At 38.3% G+C, this 25,666-nt stretch overlaps 1 protein-coding gene and 1 non-coding gene across 5 annotated transcripts in view; one reads left to right on the top strand and one right to left on the bottom strand.

Moving 5' to 3' along the window:
- Nucleotides 1-25,666, bottom strand: part of BRAF (B-Raf proto-oncogene, serine/threonine kinase) — a 147,497-nt gene that overhangs the window by 34,412 nt on the left and 87,419 nt on the right. For all 4 annotated transcript variants that reach the window (XM_036328536.1, XM_036328537.1, XM_036328538.1 and 1 more), the window contains 5 exons: nucleotides 21,352-21,388; nucleotides 17,528-17,664; nucleotides 16,060-16,177; nucleotides 12,563-12,647; nucleotides 11,561-11,737 (listed from right to left, as the gene is read on the bottom strand). In XM_036328536.1, coding sequence (XP_036184429.1) covers nucleotides 11,561-11,737; nucleotides 12,563-12,647; nucleotides 16,060-16,177; nucleotides 17,528-17,664; nucleotides 21,352-21,388 — 554 coding nt within the window. The remainder of the gene's footprint in view (nucleotides 1-11,560; nucleotides 11,738-12,562; nucleotides 12,648-16,059; nucleotides 16,178-17,527; nucleotides 17,665-21,351; nucleotides 21,389-25,666) is intronic.
- On the top strand, nucleotides 16,951-17,052 carry LOC118666656. The gene has a single exon (XR_004971013.1). It is a non-coding gene; the product is annotated as a U6 spliceosomal RNA (small nuclear RNA).

The raw sequence follows: 25,666 nt of genomic DNA, 5'->3' as shown, positions 1-25,666 counted from the left end.
CTAGGAAAATTTGTTCTCTATGCTGCTTCTTTCAAACTCTTACCTAAGATTCAGCCTTTCAACATTCTTTTTAGGGCATAATATAATACCCCCAAAGTAAATACAATACTCTAGATTTGATCTGATCAACAACACACACTAGAGTGAAATTCTCATCTTCATCTTCCACTTGAATGTAAGACTTGAAACTATAAAACTCCTAGAAAAAAAACTAAAAGCAAACACTATAAAACTTTTATAAGAAAACAGAATTACAACCAGCTCTTGTACATGTACAACATTTTATTTATTTTAAAATAGATTTTTATTGATTTCAGAGAGGAAAAGAGAGAGAGAGACAGAAACATCAATGATGGGAGAGAATCATTGAGCGGCTGCCTCCTGCACACCCCCGACTGGTGATCGAGCCCCCAACCCAGGTATGTGCCCTTGACCAGAATCAAACCTGGGACCCTTCAGTCTGTAGGCCAACGCTCTATCCACTGAGCCAAACTGGCTAAGGCATTTTAAAGTCTTCAGAATATTTTTATATCATTTGGTTTCATAACCATCATGATTCTTTGTGAAGCAAGCAAAATGATAACAATTCCACTTATGCTGATGGGAAAACCAGGGCCCAAGGACTTAAGTGTCTTGGCCACAGAGGCATAGTGAAAAGGGCATGGATTCTGAGCACACAGATCTGGGTTTGAATTCTAGCTATGTCACTTACTAGCCAAATGACTATGGATACATCACACAATTTCACTAAGCTCTGGATTTCTAACCTGTAAAATGGAGATAATATTGTTTACCTCTGTGGGTCCTTTCTTTCTTTTAACATGTTTACTAAAAGGCCACTCACCAGTGAGCCACAAGTGGTGTAAGTTTTGAAGACAAAGCAGAAATCTCTACCCTCGAGGGGCTTACATTTTAGTATGGAAGACAGAAAATAAAATATATACCAGTAGAACATGAAAGTATTCTATAGGTGGAGAACAGGAAATGCTAAGTTGCAAGTGATTGTAATTTTAGGCCAGGAAGGGCCTCTTTTCAAATAACATTTTGAGTAAAGATTTAGAAGGGAGGGAGAGTCATGCAGATGTGGGATAAGAAACACAGCAGGCAGAGGGACTAGCAAGGCAAAGCCCAACAGGCATGTGCTTACCATGTTCTAAGGATGATAAGAAGGCAAACTGTGGTTTGGAAGAGAGGGAATATGAGGGACAAGAACAGCAAACGAGATGAGAAGTAACAGAAAAGGCGTGGAAGAGGAAGGATGGTTGTGGTGGTCACACTGAGAAAGGCCCATTGTAAGGACTTTGGTTTCCTTTCAGAGTGAAATGTGGAGACACTGCAGCAGAGGAGCAACATAATCTGATCTAAGTAGCTTTTTTTTTCTTTTTTAATTCTTACTGAATTTATTGGGGTGACACTGGTTAATAAAATTATACAGCTTTCAGGTACACAATTCCACACACACCATCTGTACACTGTATTGTGTGTTCACCACCACAACATGACCTAAGTCTTTTTATTAAAAAATATTTTTATTGATTTTAGAGAGGAAGAGAGAGAGAGAGAAACATCAATGATGAGAGAGAATCATTGACCAGCTGCCTCTTGCACGCCCCACACGGGATCAAGCCTGCACCCCGGGCATGTGCCCTGAGTGGGAATTCAACTGTGACCTCCTGGTTCATAGGTCAATGCTCAACCACTAAGCCACGCTGGCTGGGCTGACCTAAGTCTTAAAAGAATCACTCTGGCTGCTGTGTTGAGAATAAAATGAAGGTGGGTAAGTGTGAAAGCAGGCACTATCCAGACAAGAGCTAATGGTGGCTTGAATCAGAGTGATAGAAAAATAAGTGATGAGAAGTTGTAAGACTCTAGATATATTTAGAGCTAGAACCAACAGAGTTGATAAGAGATTGATTATGTAATGTGAGAAAGAGAGGAGTCAAAGATAATTACAAAATGTTAGACTTAAGTGACGGAAAGAATAGAGCTGCCTACTATTGAGATGAAAAGAATGTACGAAGACCAGGCTTGAGAAAAAAAGATCAGGACCTCAGTTTTAGACACATAAAATTTGAGATGCTCATTACACAAGTGGAAATGTTGAGCAGCTGGATATGACATCTGGAAATCAGAGGAAATGAATTGGCAGGAGACTGGCACAGCAATGGTAATTAAATGGTGTGTCAAGCCATGAAGGTGGATGGAATCCAGGGAAAGGAGATCCCTGGAGTATTCCAACATTTAGAGAGGTTACAGATTGAAGAAGAACCAGATGAGAAAGAACAGATATTAAGAAGAAAGAAAAATCAGAAGAATATATTTTAAGGCAGTCCTCCTTCTCCCCCTCCCCCTCCTCTCTCTCTCTCTCTCAAAAGAAGACACAAGCAAACATATCCTTGCATGAGGATTAAAAAAAAAAAAAAGAATGTGTTTCATAGCCCTGGTCAGGTAGCTCAGTTGGTTCGAGCATCATCCCGATACACCAAGGGTGTGGGTTTGATCCCTGGTCAGGGCACATACAAGAATCAACCACTGAATGCATAAATAAGTGAAACAATAAATCACTCTCTCTCATCAATGAATAAGAACGTGTTTCATGAAGAAGGATGAGATCAACTTCATGTTTTTGATAGATCAAACAGATTGAGAACTGAGAATTGAACAATGGATGTAGCCACATGGTAACTACCTTATTAGGAGATATTTTAGTGTAGGGTCGGGTTAAAACTGATTGGAGTGGGGTCTAAGATAAAAGTGAAGATAAATCAAGAGACTGAGTAGCAACAACTCTTTTGAAAAGTTTTACTGTAAAGAAAAGAAGAGGAATGAGGTGATAGCTTGAGAGGAAAGTGGGAATAAGGGAGGGACCTCCACAACTTTTGTATTATGAAATTTTTAAGCACAGAGAAAAGCTGAAAGAATGGTACAATAAGCAACCAGATGCCTTCCACCTAGATTCAACAATTGTCAATATTCTCCCAAATATGTATTATAAGAAAAAATTTTTTAAAATGGAAGAAAATCCAGTAGAAAAGGCAAACCTGATGGTGAACAGGGAAGATCTGCTTAAAAGACCTCAGTGAGTAGGGAAAAGGGATGGGATCTAGTACACAAACTGGAAGGGCTGGCTTTTACTCTTAATGATAAGACAGAAAACTGAGCTTGAATGTAGGTAGTAGGTAGATTAATGTTGTGGTGGATGCTTCTAATTCTCTTAGTGAAATGGCAAGCTGACTGTTCTTGGATAACAGGTGTTAGAGGTTGGAGGTCAGAGGAAGTGATAGTGTCTAGGAGACAAGAAGCTATAGAACGGAAAGTATGACTTTCCACTGTAAGACATTAAGGGCCCACTTAAGGTTGTTGAAAGGACTGACTAAATTGGAGAAACAGCATGGCGTAAAAGGTTAAGGGAATGCACTCTGACACATAAGTGCCTGGGGCAAGTTACTTGACCTTTCCATACCCTAGTTTCTTCATCAGTAAAATGAGGCTAATAATAGGATCTATTTCACAGGGTTGTTAAGGTTTAAATGAGGTTGTATATATAAAGTACACAGAGCAATGTCTGGCATGTAGTAAGTACTATAATCACTAAATACATTACAATATATATAAAAAACCATAGAACATAGTTGGTATTTAAAAAAGAGGGAGAGAGTTATCAGTATGTAGTAGAGCTGGAGTCAGAGCATGTATTTATTGACCAGTAAAGATGTTTAAAATAAGAGTTAGTGAAAAAGGGCAACACAAGTAGATTCCATATTTAAAAACAACAACACCAACAAACCATTGTGTTTAATATTAAAATAATGAATTGTGAAATAATACACAAAAAATATTAATGGTAAGTCTCTCTTGATGGTAGATTACTGGTGGTTACTTATGTTCACATTTTCAAAATAACTTTTATTTTGAAATTAAGAAAAACTGCAACAAAAAACAATGTAGAGTTCACTCAGTCTCACCATAATCAATCCTGTTAATTTCTTTACACATTTGCCTCCTGTTTTTTTTTAAGTTTATACTTGTAAAAAGGTTATGAAAGTAAAACATAACTGTAGAATCATTTTTATTAAAAGACAATCATAATGTTACAGGTAAAGCTAAAACACTTCTGCTTGACAGCTGCCTCCAACTTGACCCCTTGTGCCATTCCTGGAGACAACCACTATTGAGCTTGGTGTGTGCCTTCTAATCCTTACTTAAAAAAACTTCCTATCTAATAAAAGAGAAACATGGTAATTAGCATACGACCGCTACCCTTCCCATTGGCTAATCAAGGCAATATGCAAACTAACTGCCAGCCAAGATGGCGGCCGGCAGCCAGGCAGCTTAAAGCGAACATGAGGCTTGCTTGCTTCAGTGACGGAGGACTCCAACGTTCCCTGCCTGCCGCTGTCGGCCTCTGAGCTGCAACTCTAAGCAACTATGTTACAAATACAGAAGCTAAACAAAACCCCAGAAACCTGCTTTAGTCGCCGGGCTTCAGCCAGCAGGATCGCAACATTGTTTCAAATACAGAAGGTAAACAAATGCCAGAAACCTGCTTTCAGCAGCAGAGGCCTAAGAGCTGGAGCCAAGCCTCAAAGCTAAAGCTGGCCCAGAATAAAAAAGAAAAAAGGAAAAAAAGGAGCGGTTGGGAGCTTCAGTCACCCCCAGCCTGAAAACAGCCCTCAGCCCCTCACCCAGACTGGCCAGGCACCCCAGTGGGGACCCCCACCCTGAAGGGGGTGTGACCAGCTGCAAACAGCCATCATCCCCTCACCCAGGCTGGCCAGGCACCCCAGTGGGGACCCCCACCCTGAAGGATGTGTGACCAGCTGCAAACAGCCATCATCCCCTCACCCAGGCTGGCCAGGCACCCCAGTGGGGACCCCCACCCTGATCCAGGACACCCTTTAGGGCAAACCAGCCGGCACCCACCCATGCACCAGGCCTCTACCCTATATAGTAAAAGGGGAATATGCCTCCCAGCACCGGGATCAGCGGAGCCGCGAGGCCTCCTGGCACCAGGATCAGTGTGACAGGGGGCAGCACCCAAACCCCCTGATCGCCCTGCGGCTCTGTGTGTGACAGGGGGCAGGGCCACAACCTCCCTATCCGCCCTGCTCTGTTCGTGACAGGGGAAGGCGCCCCAACCCCCTGATCAGCCCTGCTCTGTGCCTGATAGGAGGGAGCTCCCCAACCCCCCGATCGGCCCTGCTCTGTGTGTGACAGGGTGCGGCGCCCCAAACCCCGCCCCCCCCCCCCACGGGCCCTGCTCTGTGTGTGAAGGGGTAGAGCCATAACCTCCCCATCGGCCCTGCCCTGAATGTGAGAGTGGCGGCGCCCCAACCCCCTGATCGGCCCTGCTCTGTGGGTGATAGAGGGCAGCGCCCCAACCCCCTGATGGGCCCTGCTTTGTGCGTGACAGGGGGCAGCGCCCCAACCCCCCTGATGGGCCCTGCTCTGTGAGTGACAGGGGGAAGTGCCCCAACCCCCTGATTGGCCCTGCTCTGTGCGTGACAGGGGGTGGCGCCACAACCTCCCCATTGACCCTGCCTTGAGTGTGACAGGGGGCGGTGCCCCAACCCCCCAATCGGCCCTACCCTGAGCATGACTGAGGGTGGCATCACAACCTCCCAATCCGCCCTGCTCTGTGCATGACAGGGGGCGGCGCCCCAACTCCCCAATCAGCCCTGCTCTGAGCCCGACCAGGGGCTGCACTTAGGGATTGGGCCTGCCCTCTGCCACCCGGGAGCAGGCCTAAGCCAGCAGGTCGTTATCTCCCAAGGGGTCCCAGACTGCGAGAGGGCACAGGCCGGGCTGAGGGACCCCCCTCCCCCCCGAGTGCACAAATTTTTGTGCACCGGGCCTCTAGTTTACATATAAATGATTGTATGACTTTAAAAATCCAATATAAAATATGTTTTGAAAGGGGACATATGTAATACTTTCAACAATAAATAATTTTTTTTTTTAAAGTGGGTTTTTTGTTTTGTTTTGTTTTTTTTATTTTTTTTATTTTTATTTTTTTTAATTAAATCTTTATTGTTCAGATTATTACATTTGTTCCTCTTTTTTTTCCCCCCATAACTCCCCTCCTCCCAGTTCCCGCCCCACCCTCCGCCCTCACTCCCCACCCACTGTCCTCATCTATAGGTGCACGATTTTTGTCCAGTCTCTTCCCGCATCTCCCACACCCCTTTCCCCCCCAGGAATAGTCAGTCCATTCCCTTTCTATGTCCCTGATTCTATTATAATCACCAGTTTATTCTGTTCATCAGATTATTTATTCACTTGATTCTTAGATTCACTTGTTGATAGATGCATATTTGTTGTTCATAATTTGTATCTTTACCTTTTTCTTCCTCTTCCTCTTCTTAAAGGATACCTTTCAGGATTTCATATAATCCTGGTTTGGTGGTGATGAACTCCTTTAGCTTTTCCTTATCTGTGAAGCTCTTTATCTGACCTTCAATTCTGAATGATAGCTTTGCTGGAAAGTAATCTTGGTTGTAGGTTCTTGGTATTCATCACTTTGAATATTTCTTGCCACTCCCTTCTGGCCTGCAAAGTTTCTGTTGAGAAATCAGCTGACAGTCGTATGGGTATTCCCTTGTAGGTAACTGAGTTTCTTTCTCTTGCTGTTTTTAAGATTCTCTCTTTATCTTTTGCTCTTGGCATTTTAATTATGATGTGTCTTGGTGTGGTCCTCTTTGGATTCCTTTTGTTTGGGGTTCTCTGCGCTTCTTGGACCTGTAAGTCCATTTCTTTCACCAGGTGGGGGAAGTTTTCTGTCATTATTTCTTCAAATAGGTTTTCAATATCTTGCTCTCTCTCATCTTCTGGCACCCCTATAATTCTGATGTTGGTACGCTTGAAGCTGTCCCAGAGGCTCCTTACACTATCCTCGCATTTTTGGATTCTTTTTTCATTTTGCTTTTCCGGTTGGGTGTTTTTTGCTTCCTCGCATTTCAAATCATTGACTTGATTCTTGCGCTCCTCTGGTCTGCTGTCGGGAGTCTGTATAATATTCGTTATTTCAGTCCGTGTATGCTTACTTTCTAGTTGGTTCCCCAATATAACATCGAGGGTCTCATTAGTTTTCTTGTAGATCTCATTAAGTTTATCGGCGGCTTCTAAACAGTTCTTGAGAGACCTTAAAAGTGTGGTTCTGAACTCTATATCTTCCATTGACAATTTTGTCCTGTTTCTTTGTCTCCGCATTTTGTTATGCTTCCTTGGTGCACCCCCTAGTGGTCTTTGTTCGCAGTCTTATAGTTAAATCTTGATTGTTGTAGCTAATTCCAGGGAGGGTTTGACCTCCAGGCCAAGTGGCTATGAGAATCAGCTGTGTCAGCAGTGAGAGAACTTCTGTCCTCTAGGGAGGTGCTAATCTAGCCTTTGCCTGAGGCTATCCGGCAAATGCCTGTGTGCAGGGCTTGGGCGGGGCGGGTCGCACAGGATCAACAGGGTGGGCCGGAGAGAGCAGCCATAGCGGCTCTCAGTCCCGTCCCCAGGGGCTCCGCCTCTCCGAGTCCCAGCACCCGCTGCAAAGCTCAGAGAGAAAGCTGCACTCGCTCTGACCGAAGCCAGACAGTCCCACTTCTCCCGTTTGAGTCTGGGTCCCCAAAGACTGGCCTGGATCTGGAGCTCAGAGTCTGCGACTCCCTCCCGATTGAAAACGCCAACCGCGCCCTCCGCCGCCAGCCCGCTCTGCGCACTCCGCACCTCAGAACTTGACTTCAGCACTGTGCCTCCTCTGAGTGTCCGTATGCGTTTCTCTTTCCTCCTAGTTGTAGGACTTCCACTCAGCCAGCATTCCTGTGGTTCTGGGTGATGTCCCTTCCGTTTTTTGGTTTCACTTTTGAAGTAGTTGTTCAAAGCAGCAAACTCCGGCGTTAACCTATGCCGCCATCTTGGTTCTCCGGGTTTTTTCAACAATAAATAATTATAAATATCAACATTTAAACTTTTTTTTTGTTATCAAAAGTTTCTTTTAAAGCATCCGTTCTTGTTTCATGGATAGAAAAACCTCCTTTTATAGCTGAGAAAACTGACAGTTTTTTGGGGGAGGGGTATTTCTTTCCTTGCATTGTTTGTTTATTCCTAGTTGCCTTCCCCTTTCCCCCCATTGGTTTGGTCTTTCTCATGGGCATCAGAGACTTTCCCTCTTTTGTCTGTGGTGAGCCAGAGATGATTTCAGACTGAGTGAAGGGCTAAAAAGCTGTCTGAAAGCTTTAGCATATAGTTGGGCTGTTTTTGAACTTCCCTGTACAGTGATCTAGGTCAGTGGTCAGCAAACTCATTAGTCAGCAGAGCCAAAAATCAACAGTACGACGATTGAAATTTCTTTTGAGATCCAAATTTTTTAAACTTAAACTATATAGGTAGGTACATTGTTATTAACTTAATGAGGGTACTCCTAAGGCTTAGGAAGAGCCACACTCAAGGGGCCAAAGAGTTGCATGTGGCTCGCGAGACGCAGTTTGCCGACCATGGATCTAGGTGGACTTCCTGAAGTCACCACCTTTGGGTCTTTCCTTTCAGTTGGTAAGATTCTTCACAGAAGATTCTTCCAATGTTTTGTGTGAAGGGGAGAGTTTAGCTGCTAGCATTCTGGGAACCAAATGAAAAGAGAGTGCTGAGGAACTCCCCATTCATTGTTCAGTAAGGAGTCAGCCCTACTTCTAATAAAGTGCCCATTCCATATCCCCAGTCCAGAGATAATTGTTTTTCTCTCTCTAGAGAATAAACTTTCAGTCTACTGCCAAGGTAGGGATGGGACAGTCACCCAGTGCACAAAGCAGATGAGATTTTGAGAAGTTTTCCAGATAGGCCTTTTCATTTATGTCCTCTCCCTCCTCCAGAAATACCTGGCACTGCCAATGCTTGAGACTTTTGAGGATTCTGTGGTTAAATCAGGTTAGTTTTCATTTCTCCATGGCCAACTAATAATGTAGCTTTTTAGTAAGTCCATGATTATTTCTCCATTTGTTTTCTAGCTTATAAGATGTTGTTGCTATTATTTCCTTTTTCTGTTATCTCCAACCTTATATGTTTATGCTTAAAAAAGAATCCTTTATTATAGTTTCAGTGGAGTTTCAAAAGATAGCATAAATCTGTCATCTTATCTGAAACCCACATAGCTATTTTATTTATTCTGTTTTTAACTTCATTGTGGTAAACTACAGGTACCTCCCCCTCAAATGTATACACACTTTAACAGCTGATAGCTCAATTTTGAAAATGAAATATGTATTAATAAACTCTCCTGTATAATTATTCAAAGTGTGTGTATACATTTTTTGGGACGCTATATCTATATCTATACCTAGATATAGATATATGTGTATATATCTATATATATGTCATAAAACTTCCCATTTTAACAATTTTTACGTGTACAATTCAGTGACATTAAGTACACTCACAATGTTGTGCACCCACCACCATCTATCAAAAATTTTTTATTATCCTAACCTTCATTTCTGTTTTCTTTAATTTCTTTCAGCAATGTCTTATACTTTTTTAGAGTACAATCTTTTATCTCCTTGGCAAAACTTATTCCTAGGTATTTTATTCTTTTGGATACACTGGAAATGGAGATTTTTTCTTTTTAATTAATTTTAAAAAAATTAAATTTATTGAGGTAACAATGGCTAATCACATTATATAAATTTCAGGTGTGTGATTTTATAATATGACATCTGTACACTCTATTGTGTGCTCACCATTCAATATCTAGTCTCCTTCCATCACCTTGTATTTGACCCCCTTTGCTGTCCTCATCCTCCTTCCCACCTCCATTCCCCCTGGTAAATGCCACACATAGAGCCATGTTCTACATTCACAGCCAGGTATACTCATTATATATTGATTGCTACTTAAAATGCCAGCAAAGTATTTCAGAGTAGATAAATAGACTTCAAGGGTTTACACTTACAGATCCCAAACTGAAAGCAATGGAAAAATATTGCTCCATTCACCGACTATTCCCCAGACTACAGAACTATTCCAATTTGATAGTGTTCTTCTCTACTGTCATTTCTTGTCTTAATCAATACTGGCATTTGACTGCCCCATCACTGTTTCTAAAAATAATTTTCATAACTATTCTTTGCTGCCTCTGTTTATAGCAAAGGCCTTTTCCCCTCTGATATCCTTTTATTACTTTGTGGACTATTTTTCCTTTCCTTGACATTTCTCAATTTTGGCATGAGAAGGATTTGGGTTCTTTTTTCTAAAAGGTGACCTTAACAATAATACTCAGTTAATCCTTCTTAATTTTTTATTTCACAGATATATACTGAGTACCTATCATAGGCCAGGCCCTGTTCTAGGCATTAGGGATAAAACAATGAACAAAACAAAGCCCCTGCTCTCATACAGCTTCTATTTTAGTGGGAGTGTCAGACAATAAACAAATATGTCATATGGAGTTGGGTGTTAAAAATACAAAAACAAAGATAGGGGTACAGAGAGTGACAGGGTGGGGTAGGAATATTAGTTAGTTATATAAGGCAGTGATTTTCAACCATTTTCATCTTATGGCACACATAAACTAATTACTAAAATTCTTCAGCACACCAAAAAGTATACTTTTTGCAATCTGACAAAAACAAAGGTATAACTTTGATTTATTCACACTGAATGGCTATTGTGTTGGCTGAACTTTTTTTACTGGACAATCTAAAGGAAAAGAGGTCAGTGCATGTTTTGGTATTGCATGTTTTAAATCTCTTGCAGCTCACTGGTTGAAAATCGGCTCGCTGGTTGAAAATCGCTGATGTAAGGTGATCAGAGAAGGCTTTTATTAAAAGGCGACATTTGAAGAGAGACATGGAGAGAAAGCTCCATGGATATTTGTGGCATGAGTATACCAAAGAGAAAAATAACAAGTACAAAGGCCCTGAGGAGGGCGTGTGCTTGGAGCAGGGAGGTGGAAGTGGGGGATGGGGAGTAAGCTTTGTCTCTCTCACAATGTTCACTGTATTTGCTATGATTTACTCTTAAAAATTTTTAATATAACCTTTCAGATTTGAACAGATTCAAATTCTGGCCTATGGTAAATTTTATAAAGTTACTTTTATCTCTTAAATTACAGAGTATAATTCAGTGGATATGAACAACTCAACTTGAAATCCTCACAAAGGACCAGAATATAGATTTTCATTTTACTTTATTGTATGCAAATGAAAATATGGGAACTTGGAGAAAACAATTTGAAAGAATAACTAAGAATTATTTTATATTCTTCTATAACTGCTAATGATTTTTAGTGGTCTTTTGCTCGCCTTTTTTTTTTCCTGAACCATTACTGCTTAGCTAAATCACTGCATGCAGAACATAAATTTGCAGTCACATATTTATTATTAAATACTTTGTATGTTTTGAAGACTGTAAAACAGACTATTTTATTTCTTAGTATCATTTTGCAAGCCATTAGTTAAAAGTGTCTATATGTTGTTAGACAGTGATTTAAAAAACAACCCAAAGATTATCAGCTGAAATCTTTAAAACACCCTCAATGGTCTTCAAAAGTAATTTACAAGATATTTAACAGAATGGAACTTACTCCATGCCCTGTGCAGTCTGCCGTGCAATATCTATAAGTTTGATCATCTCAAATTTGGTCTCAATGATGTGGAGATGGTGATATAAGCTGGAGCCCTCACACCACTGGGTAACAATAGCCAGTTGTGGCTTTGTTGAATAGCCCATGAAGAGTAGAATATTTACATGTCGAGTTTTCCTATAAAAAAAAATGTGAAAGTAAACACTAAATGTCGATAAACTTCAGCAAATCTTTTAAAAAGGCCAAAGAAGTCTACTTATCAGTAAGATTTTGTCAGAAAAAGGTATTTTGAAAAAGGCAAAAGAAGGAAAAATTTAGAAGAGACTTTAGTAATTGTCTAGTTTAACATTCTACTCTTTTCAGAAATATCTTTTTAAATATACTAAACAGGCAACTAGACGTTGCTTAAATACCTTCAATTATGGAAAGTTCATCACTATTTCTACCCCCCCCCCCTTTTTTTTAAGTGGTTCTGGTTTTAGATTTTTTGGTTAAGAATCATTTTCCTACGACTTCCCCACTGGCTTCCCTGTTCTGCTCTCTGGACTAAGAGTCTTTACTCTATGGAACATAAGAGCTTTCTATGGACCCAGTATTCTCAGTTCTGTTGATTACTGCCCCCCCCCTGCAGTTCTAGAATCGCCCCCATTTAGTTGTCCTTGCCTATACATACTGCAGTTTGTTAATGTTCCTCAAGTTCCAGGGCATGATGTAATATCTAAATGTGTTCTGGTAAGATTAGAATCTTGGGAGTATTATTTACATAAGTGGAAGTATTATTTCTCATAATCAGAATACTACATTAATCCACTCTAAGCTTAATTCTCCTATCAGCTGTACAATATAATATTGCATAACACTTGAAAGAATATGGTTAAAGTTAAAATCTACTCAAACTCTTTTTATCCATTTTGAGTAAGTATAGCAAACAGTGGCAACCACTGGAAAACAGGAATGAAAGAAGATACTGTCTCTGGAAAACAATAGTTCATACTAACTCACCTGAGTACTCCTACTTCATTCTTGAAGGCCTGTAACTGCTGAGGTGTAGGTGCTGTCACATTCAACATTTTCACTGCCACATCACCTATGAGGTAATTGTCAATCCAAATGTCATTCTATTTTTTAAGATTTAAAAATATTAAAAACTCTTGTGTATTTTCATGAATTACCACAGCCTTAAATCCACACCATTATTAAACTGCTTTATGATGTAACTTATGAAATAAATTATATCATACCTTCCTTAATTGCATTAACTTTCTAAGGCTAACACTAAACCAACAATAACACTCTTATACTGATATTTCAAAATACCAATCCAAAAAAGATATCCAACCTTGTTTTTCATCTGGAAATTTAATTTAACCAGTTAAGTACCCATGGTATTTTCCAGGTTACTTAACAATATTAAAATAGACACGTGTACTGACTAAATGTTTAAACTAAAAATCACAGGTCAAATGGAGCTAGGCTGAAATAGAAAACTACAAAACTTCTTTATTAGAGTACTTAACATTTTTTTCAAATCTACAGATCACTTGTTGCTTTGCTTAGGCAAGTTATTTTTAAAAAAAACTTTGCCCTAGCCAGTTTGGCTTGGTGGATAGAGCGTCGGCCTGTGGACTGAAGGGTCTCAGGTTCGATTCCGGTCAAGGGCATGTACCTTGGTTGCGGGCACATCCCCAGTAGGGGGTGTGCAGGAGGCAGCTGGATGTTTCTCTCTCTTCAATGTTTCTAACTCTCTATCTCTCTCCCTTCCTCCCTGTAAAAAAATCAATAAAATATATTTTAAAAAAACAAAAAAACTTTATGTGAAACAGGTAGAACTCACACACACTGCCAGTGGGTGTGCAACTTGGTATAACCACTTGAAACACTGCTGGCAGTATCTACTAAAACTGAATATATGCATATACAGTGGCCCCATAATTCTTTTCTAGATATTTAGCCAGCAAAAATGGACAAATATGCTCATCAACTGACATGACTGAACTAAAAATGTTCACAGCAGCAGCATTTGCAATAGGCCCAAACTGGAAACTATTAAAATTCTCATTACATAGTAGATAGAAAAAGGAATCGTTTTATAGATCATGAATGATCTACAATTACACACAACAATGCAGATGAATCTTATAAACAATGCTGAGTGAAAGGAGTGAGTCACAAAAGAATACATACTGTTAGATTTCTGCTAAAACCAGGATAGTGGTTGCCCTTGGGGGAGGAGGGCATGAGGAGGATTTCTGCAATACTGGTAATGTTCTGTTTACTGACTACAGATGTGTTTACTTTGTGATATTTTAGCTACTTGAACACTTACATGCACTTTTATGTATATTATACTTCAGTATAATTAAATTAACTTATTTTTCCTGATTATCAAAGTTATATAGTGCTCACAGTAGAAAAATTAAACATTTTGAAGAAATAAAGAAAAAATATTTCCCATAATCATATCACACACATAAATGAACATTATTAATATATTGATGTATATCCTACTAGGCTTTTAAATGTATCAGTACAGATATTTATGAATTCATGTGAAAAGATAACCTAAAAAGACATGTACTCAAATACTGATGATCATTTTAAAAATTGTTATATATAATCCCATGTAGCACCATAATATGGGATATTTTACATGCTGCTCTGTAAAGTTTAATATAACACGGACACCTTTCCATAGCCATAAATATAAATCTACCATACTATTTTAATTTCTATATAATCATACATGGAGGTTATCAACGTATTTATATAATACTCTACTAATGGGCACTTCCATTTAGTTCCATTTTTCATTAATATTAAATCTCTAATTAATGTACTTGCACACACGTTTGTTCCTGTCCAATTACTTCCTCATTATAAAGTTCTACAAATGGAATTATTGGCTTGATATACATATTGCCAAATTTCTCTCCAGAAAATTTGTAGCAATTTCTTTTTCCACCAGCAGCATTATAATCACAACTCTAATTATGACCAATTTAAAAAAATTCTTTGTCCACTTGAGAAGCAAATAATGATTCCTATTTTTTGATTTTGCAATTCTGATAACTAGTGAGGCTGAACTTTTTTTATGTTTTCACTCCATTTCTTCCTTTTGTAAGTACACTTTTAATATACTTGTAGTTTATAATACAAATCCTATCTAATAATAAACAAACATGGTAATTGATCATACCTTCGCTATGCCTCCCATGGGCTAATCAGCGTGATATGCAAATTAACCACCAACAAAGATGGCAGCTAATTTGCATACTGCAGGCAGGGCGGGCCAGCACCATCCCGCCTGCCCTGCTGCCATCCGGGCCTGCTATCTGCGACCCGGGGCGGCAGGCATCCCGTGTGCGACCCGACCCGGGGAGGCTGGGCGGTGCAGCAGCGATCAGCCGGCCCGCCCGGCCACCATCCGGGCATCCTGTGTGTGACCCGACCTGGGGCGGCCTGGCAGGGCAGCAGTGATCAGCCGGCCTGCCCGGGCGTCCCGTGTGCGACCCGACCCAGGGCGGTGGGGCGGGACAGCATGGCCCCTCTGTCACCCCAGCTTCCTCATCACAGCTCCCTTGGGGGCCTAAGCCTTTAGTCGGACATCCCCTGAGGGATCCCTGGCTGCCAGAAGGATGTCTGACTGCAAGCTTAGGCCTGATACCCTGGGGAGTGGGCCTAAGTCGACAGGTGGACATCCCCTAAGGGGTCCTGGACTGCAAATGGGCGCAGGCCAGGCTGAGGTACCCGCCCCCCCCCCCCCCCGAGTGCATAAATTTTTGTGCACTGGGCCTCTAGTAAAAGTATAAGCAGAAAAATTATCAAAGAAAAAACATCTTGGGGATTAGCTACCCTGGAGAATCATCTTTTTTTCTTTTTTTTTTTAAATACATTTTTATTGATTTCACTGAGGAAGGGAGAGGGAGAGAAACATCAATGAGAGTGAATCATGGATCAGCTGTCTCCTGCATGCCCCACACTGGGGATCCAGCCCACAACTTGGGCATATGCCCAGACTGGGAATCAAACCATGACCTCAACCACTGAGCCACGCCAGCCAGGTGAGAATCATCATCTTTAAAAACTGTAACTAAGCCCAGCTGGTGTGGCTCAGGAGGTCATGATTCGATTCCTGGTCAGGGCACATGCCCAGGTTGTGGGCTCGATTCCTGGTGGGGGGCATGCAGGAGGCAGCTAATCCATGATTCTCTCTCATCATTGATGTTTCTCTCTCTCTCTTCCTCTTCCTTCCTTCTCTGAAATCAATAAAAATACATTTTAAAAACTGTAGCTAATATAATGATAGGAGACCCGATGGCTATGAATCCAGTTTTTATTTTCCATAATTTTTGTTAGAAATCTTTAATAACTCTTGGATATGATAAAAAAAGTTTAATGATACAAAAAGCAAATACTCCCTTTGATTTTTAAAAAATAAAAGTTATTAGATATTTCCTATTATTATAACTTGTGACAAGGTCACCATACTATATACATACCATGCCACTTCCCCTTGTAGACTGTCCCAAATGACCCGGAACCAATTCTTTGTCCTACTGTGATCTGCCCATCAGGAATCTCCCAATCGTCACTTGAATCCCGTCTACCAAGTGTTTTCTTGATAAAAATAGTGCAAAAGTCAATCCAAAGCAAACAAAAAAAAGGGAAAACCTTGTTTCACACTAATTACATCCTCCCCTGTGTCTGAGTGTGAAAGGGACATTAAACATACACACACACACACACACACACACACACACACACACACACACTCTGGAAGAATAATAGAAGTATAATTCTTGTAATACAGAACTTAAATTGAAGAACTAAGTCAGTTCTTCAAGGCTACTAACAGGCAATATAAGTATCTGCGACTAGTTTTGGCTCCAAAGGCCAAAATTTTAAATGAACATACTATGATTACTGTTCATAATTTACCTCCTTACTTTCTTCTAGTCAGTGCTAAATTTCCTCAGATATCTTATCTGATCCAGTCTCTTAAAAAACTGTCAATATATACAATCACTAGGGTAGGGTAAAGAATCCACCTATCCAACATATACTATTACTACACTAATGCTAAGATTAAATTGTTAGTTTTTAATATGTATTTATTGTGCAGCAGAAAGTTATTTTTTCAAATAGGAAAGAATATCATTTGGTAAATATTTGAATTTCAGATAAACCCTTTAACAGCAGTTGCCACTGGTGGTCCATAAGGTCCAAAACGTTGGCGACTGCTGCTTTAGAACATATATGCCTAATAATGCTTCCTAAAATACTAGGCTTACCCCTTTTTCCTTATTTTAAAAAGAGAACACTACAGTTGACCCTCAAATATGGGGAGCTTAAGGGTGCTGACTCCCAGAGCAGTGGAAAATTGGTGTATAGTGCTCCCTTTGGCAGCACATATACTAAAAAATTGGAACCATACAGAGAAGATTAGGATGCACAAGGATGACACGCAAATTCGTGAAGCGTTCCATATTAAAAAAAAAAAAAAGAAAGAAAGAAAATTGGTGTATAACTTTTGATTTCTCCCAAAACTTCACTATAATGGTCTCTTGGTATCTGTTGGGGATTAGTTCCAGGACCAATACTGCTTTCAATTCTTGGTCCAGTGAATCACAGATGCAAAACCTGGGAATATGGAGGGCCAACTGTCTATCTACTGAAAAAAACACACACCAGCATGTAAGTAGATCCATGCAATTCAAATTCTTGTTATTCAATGGTCAACTGTATTCTTACTCTTTTGAAACTACCTTTAACTTAATTGCATTAGAGTTGAGAGCATAAATCTGTGTTGTGCAAATATGCTTTAAGCAAACAATTATCAGCTCTTAATTTTATTTGATTATGGGAATTCTGTGTCACATACGGACATATTATATCTAAACGTGACATTAGATTTGGCTCTGACTTCTATAAAGAACACAGAAGAATAAAGATATCATATACTTTTACCATTCGATTCCTGTCTTCTGAGGATGAAGATGATTTTCTTTCCCGCTGAGGTCCTGGAGATTTCTGTAATGCTTTCACATTAGTGAGTGAGCCAGGTAATGAGGCAGGGGGGGTGGCAGATAAACCTGTAGTTGACCCTATGTTAGTGAAAGGAAAAATGTATCCATTAAAGGAAGATCAAGCATGTTAATTTATTTATTGGGGGCAGAGGGTGTGGGGAGATTTAGACTTATTTAAAAAATACAGTGCATGTTCAAGTATAGAACTTTTAGAAAGGATAGGCCAAAAAGGGGCCTCATTTGGTAATTAGTACTATAATTTCTTTTAGTTTTCTGGCCAATTTAATGACCCTTGAAACATCTGATTACAGATATACACTTTGCTTATTGGTGCATTTTCTAAGAAGAATCTCTCTAAAATAAGAGATAAATACTAAACAATATTTCCAAGGTTCTTTTTCTTTGACTTAAAAAATCAAAAAAGCAAAATCAATTTAACAGCCTATATAAAAAAAAACCTTTATTTTGTTGCTTCAGCAAATATAAGTCAATATAAAAAATATAATACAAAAAAAGATGGAAATCCCCAAATGGAAACATATTCTAATGGCCACAATGTTGAAAATATTTGGCTTCTTCATATTAGCCACTACATTGAAAAAAAAAAAATCCTACACCACATACTAGACTACTTAAGAGTGAGAGACACTGGTCAGTTTCATCAGTTCCTGAAGTCTTAGTCTAGGAAACAAATATGATATGTTGCCTGTATACAACAAAGCCAGCGGTTTCTCAAGCTTCTCTGAATAATCCCTGACTGCCTTTATAAGTGAGAGCAAAGTAAGTGATATGGCATCTCAGCCAAGTTACTACAAATGGAAATATTCTATCAGTCAACTGAGTCCACGGGGTGTATTCTTTGAAAGTGGACTCAGTTGGCAGGGTTGCATACTTTCGGATGGGTACTTTTCCAAATGCTGGCTCAGTGGCAATAATTCTAAGTTCATGTACAGTACCTTGTTCAGAGTAGTTCAGGACAATGACTCCTAGTAGGGCCTGAGTACAGTTAAGTAGGACTGAGATATCAAAAAATATTTGCACATACAAAACAAAAAGACTTCAAGAGAATTTTAAAAAAATATTACTATTCTTTGGAAAGCGGCAGTCACTATCTTTCAAACAGGGATACCAATGGCAACATTTAAATCTCTGTAGAAATTTTATCATTATTACATCACAGGTTACCTACCATGTGAAATTGCCATAATCTCATCTGTAAATTTCTAAAAGAAAATGGAATGTCTATTAACTAGAGCACAATCCATTTTCTACCTTCTATTAATAATTTTCAATATCATAAAGCCTTAACTGTTAGCCCAGGCCTCCCAGTTCTGATCTACTTAGTACTGTACTGATATTAATAAATTACGCCACTTGGTCCTGTATGAATTCCAGTCCATTCTATGGATTTTCTGAGAAACAGCTGGACTGAGAGCAAAAATCTGAAACACCACCACTATGTTCAGAATAACTGGCAGACACTAGCAAAAGCCAGTAAATTCTTTAAAACTATTTATAGCAAACTCCTGCCTCAATTTTGACTTTATTTTAAAAAATCAGTTTAACTACTAATTAAAGTTATGGCAAAATAAAATGGGAGATTGAAATTATACTGCTTTTTTCTCAGATTAAGGCATAACTGAAAGTATCAATCCTCAAATTTCCTGAAGTATGCCAAAATATCCCAAATACATTAAAAATATTTTCAAAGCTCCCTACCTCTGATATAATATAAAATATACAAGTCCTACATTTAAAAAAGGACACTGCTGATAATACAGAAAAAATAAAGGCAAAAGTCTAGTAAAATCTCATAATAGGGATTTCCATTTCCATTTTTACTTCTTTAGAAACCAAAAAAATTGATAACAAGTATTAACAGTCATCAAGGTGACCACGTAAATAGATTAAAATAAAAGGAATTCAAGTAGGACACCCCCTCCCACGTTATTTATTGCCACCCACTGAGTTTAAGAAGTTACCAAGACCAAAAAGTAATGCAACAAAAAACATGATGGAAATCTAAGACTTTTCTTGCTTTTAAAATTTATGACAGAAAGCTTGTGGTAGTGAGTATGTGTGACAAGCACATTCAGAGCATTCCAGCCAGGCCAAGCAGAAATTTAGTACTGAAAACTCTCACACTTACAAACACACGCTGTGAAGGTGAGGCACAAACAGTAGCTGTAGTTTATATTTAGTTTGCTTTGGGTGAAAACAAGAAAGAAGAGCCCAACTACCTCTGAACACTGGGCCAGGCTCAAAATCAAACACTATTTCACTGGGGACAGAATGTAGGAGGGGACTGGGAGTCCGGGATTGGTATTTCCGAAGACAGCGCATCAGCTGGTTCAAAGGGGCTGTTAGAAGAGAAAGAGAGGGGCAGGCAGACACAGGAAGACAGACACACAGAAGAAATGAAAGAAGTCATGGGGAATAAATAAGATGAGTCGAAGCCTGCTTCACAAAATAATTCTGGATGTTTAAAACACTGTTTTCAAAATCCCAATGATTTTTTAAAAAAATGACTCAGAAGAAAGGACAAGAGATGCCACTTCATTTTAGATACTAAGCAGGCAGTTTTTAAAACTAAGTTAACTTTGTGATGCTAAAATGATGGCAACATTTAAATGCTGGATGTATTGGGCAAAATTTTCAAAAGCCACAGCTACTAAGACATATGAAAGTCAAACTGGCAGCAACATTAATTGGAGGGTTCATGGAATAACAAACAGAAAAAACACTTTTATAACTATATACTATAGTAAATATGAAGTCTAGAGTATTTAATGCAGAGTTATTACTTTGGTAGCTTCACAGGTACACAGAAACACAACAAAAGATGGTTTATACAATGTTCAATATAAAATATCTTTGAGACTGGGCTTAGACATTTTGAAGACAAAGCAGGTCACAGTGAAGAGACCAACTCTAACCAAGGTAAGTAGTATTGCAGTCCTTCCTTATTAGATAGAAGACAGCTGAAAAAGTAAATATGGAGAATCATCTAGAAGAAAACTTTAAGACAGTTTCAAATACCATCTCTTGGAAAAACATTATGTGGGGGTAAATTCTTATTTAAATTATGCAATTTTTAAGAATTTTTTTATGCAATGTTTTCTTATGCCCCCTATTTTTACTGGGTGCTAGAGTGAAAAGTCAGATAAAAATTCTATAAGAAATCTCAATTTAATTTCTTATTTGCTTATTTTATTTACTGGACAAAAAAGGGCAACTGGGCTTCTTTATTAGGGATCCATTATGTAAGATGTACATTTCAAACCCTTTTAGAAGACTGAGGGAAATAGTTGACAATATCTATCAAATTGAGAAGTTGTAACAGGCAATCCAAGGGATTCTCTAAGAATGATTTTAAAAAATCAAGTTTTAACTGATTCTAAGCTTAATATTTAAATATTGGTGGAGGTTTCCAAAAGAAATTTTGCATCTCCAGCTTTGGAGAGGGTTTGGAATCAATAAAGTGGGTAAAATAACTAAGAATCTCTCCTTGACAACCTTTTAAAATCATAGGTAGTACATTTAAGAACCCTTTTAATGTCTTCTTTTTCTCTATTCATGTTATAAATTAGTTAAAATTTTAATAGAGATAAATGATAAATACTAAAGGAGACAAAAAAAATTTGGGTTTTCTCTACACATTTTTCTCTGTGTCTGTGTTTCATGAAAGAAGCAAATATAAAGGAGACAAGCAGCAAAGCAGTTGCATTTTTCCTTGAGTTTTTAAAAACTGAAATCACCACTTACCTCCATCACTACGAAACCCTTGGTCTCTAATCAAGTCCTACAAATAAATAGTAATGTATATTTTATTCAAAGCATGTGGTAAGAAAGTAATAACAACACTGAATTTTCCACTAAGCATAAACAGAAAGGTTAATTTAAAATAACTCTGATAATTACTTCACAAAACAGAAAAAATATGAAATTAGCTAGTGAAAATGATAAAATCAAAATTTGAAGCAACCTAATCCTATACTGAAGGGATTATTAGTCCTGATTAAATGTTGAAATCCATTTCAGGCCATTCAAAACCAATGGCTGCATCAATTCTTATAAAAATTCTACTGGCACATATTAAGAGCCATAAAATGTTCATACCCTTTGATCCTGTAATTCCACTTCTGGGAATTTTTCCTAAGGAAATAATTCAGAAGAAAAAAATGATATGCACAAAGATGTTTAGTGCAGCATTATTCACCATACTAAAAAATCAGAAATAATTATTTCCCTCTTCTAGGCTTATTGACATATTGGCTAAGTAAATTACGGTGTATAAATTTAATGAGTATTATGCAGCTACTAAAATAATTATAAAGATTGAATCATGAAATGTTTACAATATAATAAAAAACAGAATAAAAAATGTACCCTGATTACAGTAATAAAAATATGATGTGTAAAGACACACTAAACGGACAAAAACAAAAATGACTCAAACAAGAGTTTTGTTAAAATCTGTCATTAAGATGTAGCTTTTTTACAACAGACAAGGTTGAGGGTGAGGGGAAGAGTCTTCTGCCAACACAATGCAATTTGGGTATTAATAGGCAGAACTTAGATTAATGTGTTTGCCCAATATAACTTAAACGTGAGGAATTGAATGGTCCTAAATGTCTCTAAATAGGCTTAGAGGCTCTTTGCAAACAGGCAGCTTTTTGTTTATGGGCAAAACCAAAGAGTAAATTCTTTACAAAAGTATTTCTATCATGTTCAATGTATCCTATAAAGCCTTCAACATTTTCTATAGAATTATCAACAAATACTCATAGATCTGCAAACAAGGTGCTAGGTGTTGTGTAGCTACCAATAAATATAAAATCCTGGGGGGGGTCTCACTAACTTTCTATGTAAAGGTACTTTCATACTTTTGCATATACTATTTCCTTAACAAATGCCCTTTCTTCCTAAAACCCCAACTAGTATATTTAATGAACTCCGACCCTTTCATCTTTTACAACCTGGCTTAAATGTTGTTCATATCTGCCATATATTCCTAGATCCAACCAGGTAGAGTTTATTACCCTCTTCAATAAACTATCATTATATATTTTTTGTGATTATTTATTTTTACATGATTCATACATTAGATTATGACTTTGTTGAGGGCAAAGATTGTGTGCTAATTCATCCTTAATTCCGAATTCTAACACAGTGTCTATCCCAGAGTCAATATTAAGTCTTGTTTACTGGAAAAATAAATGGTAAATAACAACTGAAACTGAGTGAAATGATTGACCCTGAACAAAAATGCTAAAGGGTTTACATTTCATCTTGCAATCAATGGGAAGTCAATGACAGTTTCGAACAAGGGAAGAGATAATGATAAAGGTGTAAAAATTAATATGGTGGTAGCATAAAGAATGGAATGGAGAGAGAAATCAATGACTGGCAGGAAATCCATTTAGGAGAGTAATGTAGTAAAGTAAGCGGTTCAAATGAAATATAAATATGGGTCCAAATGGTGGTGGCAATAAGAACAAATCTTGGATGCATATCAAAAGGAAAAGGTGATAGATTATGACTAATTATAGGGGAGGATGAAAATGCAAGATATAAGGATGACACTCCAAATGCTCAAGCCTAAGAGAACAGAATAGTGGTGACAATAAGAGATAAAGCAACATAGCCTAAACCAGCGATTTTCAACAAGTGTGTCGCAAGAATTTTTAAAATATGCTATTCCTGCCCTAGCTGGTTTTGGCTCACTGAATAGAGCATCAGCCTGCGCACTGAAGGGTCTCGTGTTCGATTCTCATCAAGGGCACATGCCTGGGTTGTGCGTTCAATCCCCAGTAGGGGGCATGCAGGAGGCAGCCAATTAATGATTCTCTCTTTTCATTGATGTTTCTATCTCTCTCTCCCCCTCTCCCAAATCAATTAAAATAAATAAATAAAATAAAACATGCTACAAATGATTAATCAGAAATACTGACCTCTTTCCCTTAGATCAGTGGTTCTCAACCTTCCTACTGCCATGACCCTTTAACACAGTTCCTCATGTTGTGGTGACTCCCAACCATAAAATTATTTTCGTTGCTACTTCATAACTGTAATTTTGCTACTGTTATGGATCGTAATGTAAATATCTGATATGCAGGATGTATTTGCTTTTTTTTTTTAAAATATATTTTTTATTAAGATATTACATATGTGCCCTTATCCCCACGTTACCCCCTACCCACCCCCCCCCGCAGGATGTATTTTCATTGTTACAAATTGAATATAATTAAAGCATAGTGATTAATCACAAAAACAATATGTAATTATATATGTGTTTTCCAATGGTCTTAGGCGACCCCTGTCAAAGGGTGGTTCGACCCCCAAAGGAGTCGCGACCCACAGGTTGAGAACCATTGCCTTAGATTGTCAAATGAAAAAAATGACAACAGCAACACAATAGCCATCTGGTATGAATGAATCAAAATTGTACCTACATTTTTGTCAGATCAGCAAAAAAATATATTTTTTTGGCGTGCCATAGATTTTTAGTAATTAGCTTATGAGTGTCATGAGGTGGAAAAGATTGAAAATCGCTGGTCTAAAGAATGTTTGTTTTGAAAGTAAAGATGAAGGTTACAATTTTGAGTTTCTGAGAACAGACATAACCTAGAAATAAGATTTGTTTTCTTATTTCATTATCTGTTTACTCCCATATTCCCTTGTCCTACATCTTTCTTCCTTTGTATTCCAATCTAACTAGATTGAGGAAAACCTTACTGAGAAAATTAGTATTAGGAAAAGGTCACTTAAAATGAATCCAATAAAAATACAGAAAAAAAATCACAGTAAAAAGTAAGAAGAAAGTCTGATTTGGGAATTTTTCTTTAAAAATAAAATTAAAATTTATAATAAGGTTTATTTCTTTTACATTAAGTTATAATTTCAAAAATATGCTAATTCTTATAATAAATACAGAAAGAATAAAGTTTTTATTGGTCATAATATCAAACTTATATGATAGCACAAATTGAAATTCTTAATTTCAAGTTCATCTTTTACACCAGAATAATAGTCATTTTAATAATAAAACTTTTAGCCTGGTCAGTGTGGGTCAGTGGTTGAGTGTTGACCTATGAACCAGGAGGTCTCAGTTAGATTCCCCATCAGGGAACATGCCCAGATTTCGGCCTCAATCACCAGTAGGGGGTGTGCAGGAGGCAGCCCATAGATGATTCTTTCATCACTGATGTTTCTATCTCTCTCTCCTCCTTTCCTCTCTGAAATCAATAAAAATATATTTAAAAATAATTTTAGGGGACTCTACCCTTCAAAGGCCTCTTTCTTTTTTTAATTTAAATTCTTTATTGTTTGAAGTATTACACAAGACTCCTTTTTCCCCCATTGACCTCTCCCAGGCTGCTACCAGCCCCCAGCACATGCCCTCACCCCCCTACTGTCTTGTGTTCATTGGTTATGCTCATATGCATGCATACAAGTCCTTTGGTTGATCCTTTACCCCCTCCCCCCATCATCGTCTATCCCCTCACCCCACAAGGGCCTCTTTCAATCCTTTGATATTTAATATGTATATTTTTTATTGATTTCAGAGAGAAAGAAGAGGGAAAGACAGAAACATCAGTGATGAGAGAGAATCACTGATCAGCTGCCTCCAGCACGCCCCCTACTGGGGATTGAGCCTGAACCCAGGCATGTGCCCTTGACTAGAATCAAACCTGGAACCCTTCAAATCCACAGGCCGATGTTCTAGCCCAGTGATGGCGAACCTTTTGAGCTCGGCGTGTCAGCATTTTGAAAAACCCTAACTTAACTCTGGTGCCGTGTCACATATAGAAATTTTTTGATATTTGCAACCATAGTAAAACAAAGACTTGTACTTTTGATATTTATTTTATATATTTAAATGTCATTTAACAAAGAAAAATCAACCAAAAAAATGAGTTTGCATGTCACCTCTGACACGCGTGTCATAGGTTCGCCATCACTGCTCTAGCCACTGAGCCAAACCAGATAGGGCAATCCTTTGATATTGAAATAATTTTCATTTAAAGAGCCTATTATATTGTCATCCTTATGAATTTTGTGTTTTCTTTTATTACCT

This window comes from Myotis myotis, unplaced genomic scaffold (genome assembly GCF_014108235.1).
Source record: "Myotis myotis isolate mMyoMyo1 unplaced genomic scaffold, mMyoMyo1.p scaffold_m19_p_11, whole genome shotgun sequence".
In the NCBI taxonomy this organism is placed as follows: domain Eukaryota; kingdom Metazoa; phylum Chordata; class Mammalia; order Chiroptera; family Vespertilionidae; genus Myotis; species Myotis myotis.
Note: the sequence above shows the minus strand (reverse complement) of the source record. Positions and strands in the feature narration are given on the sequence as shown.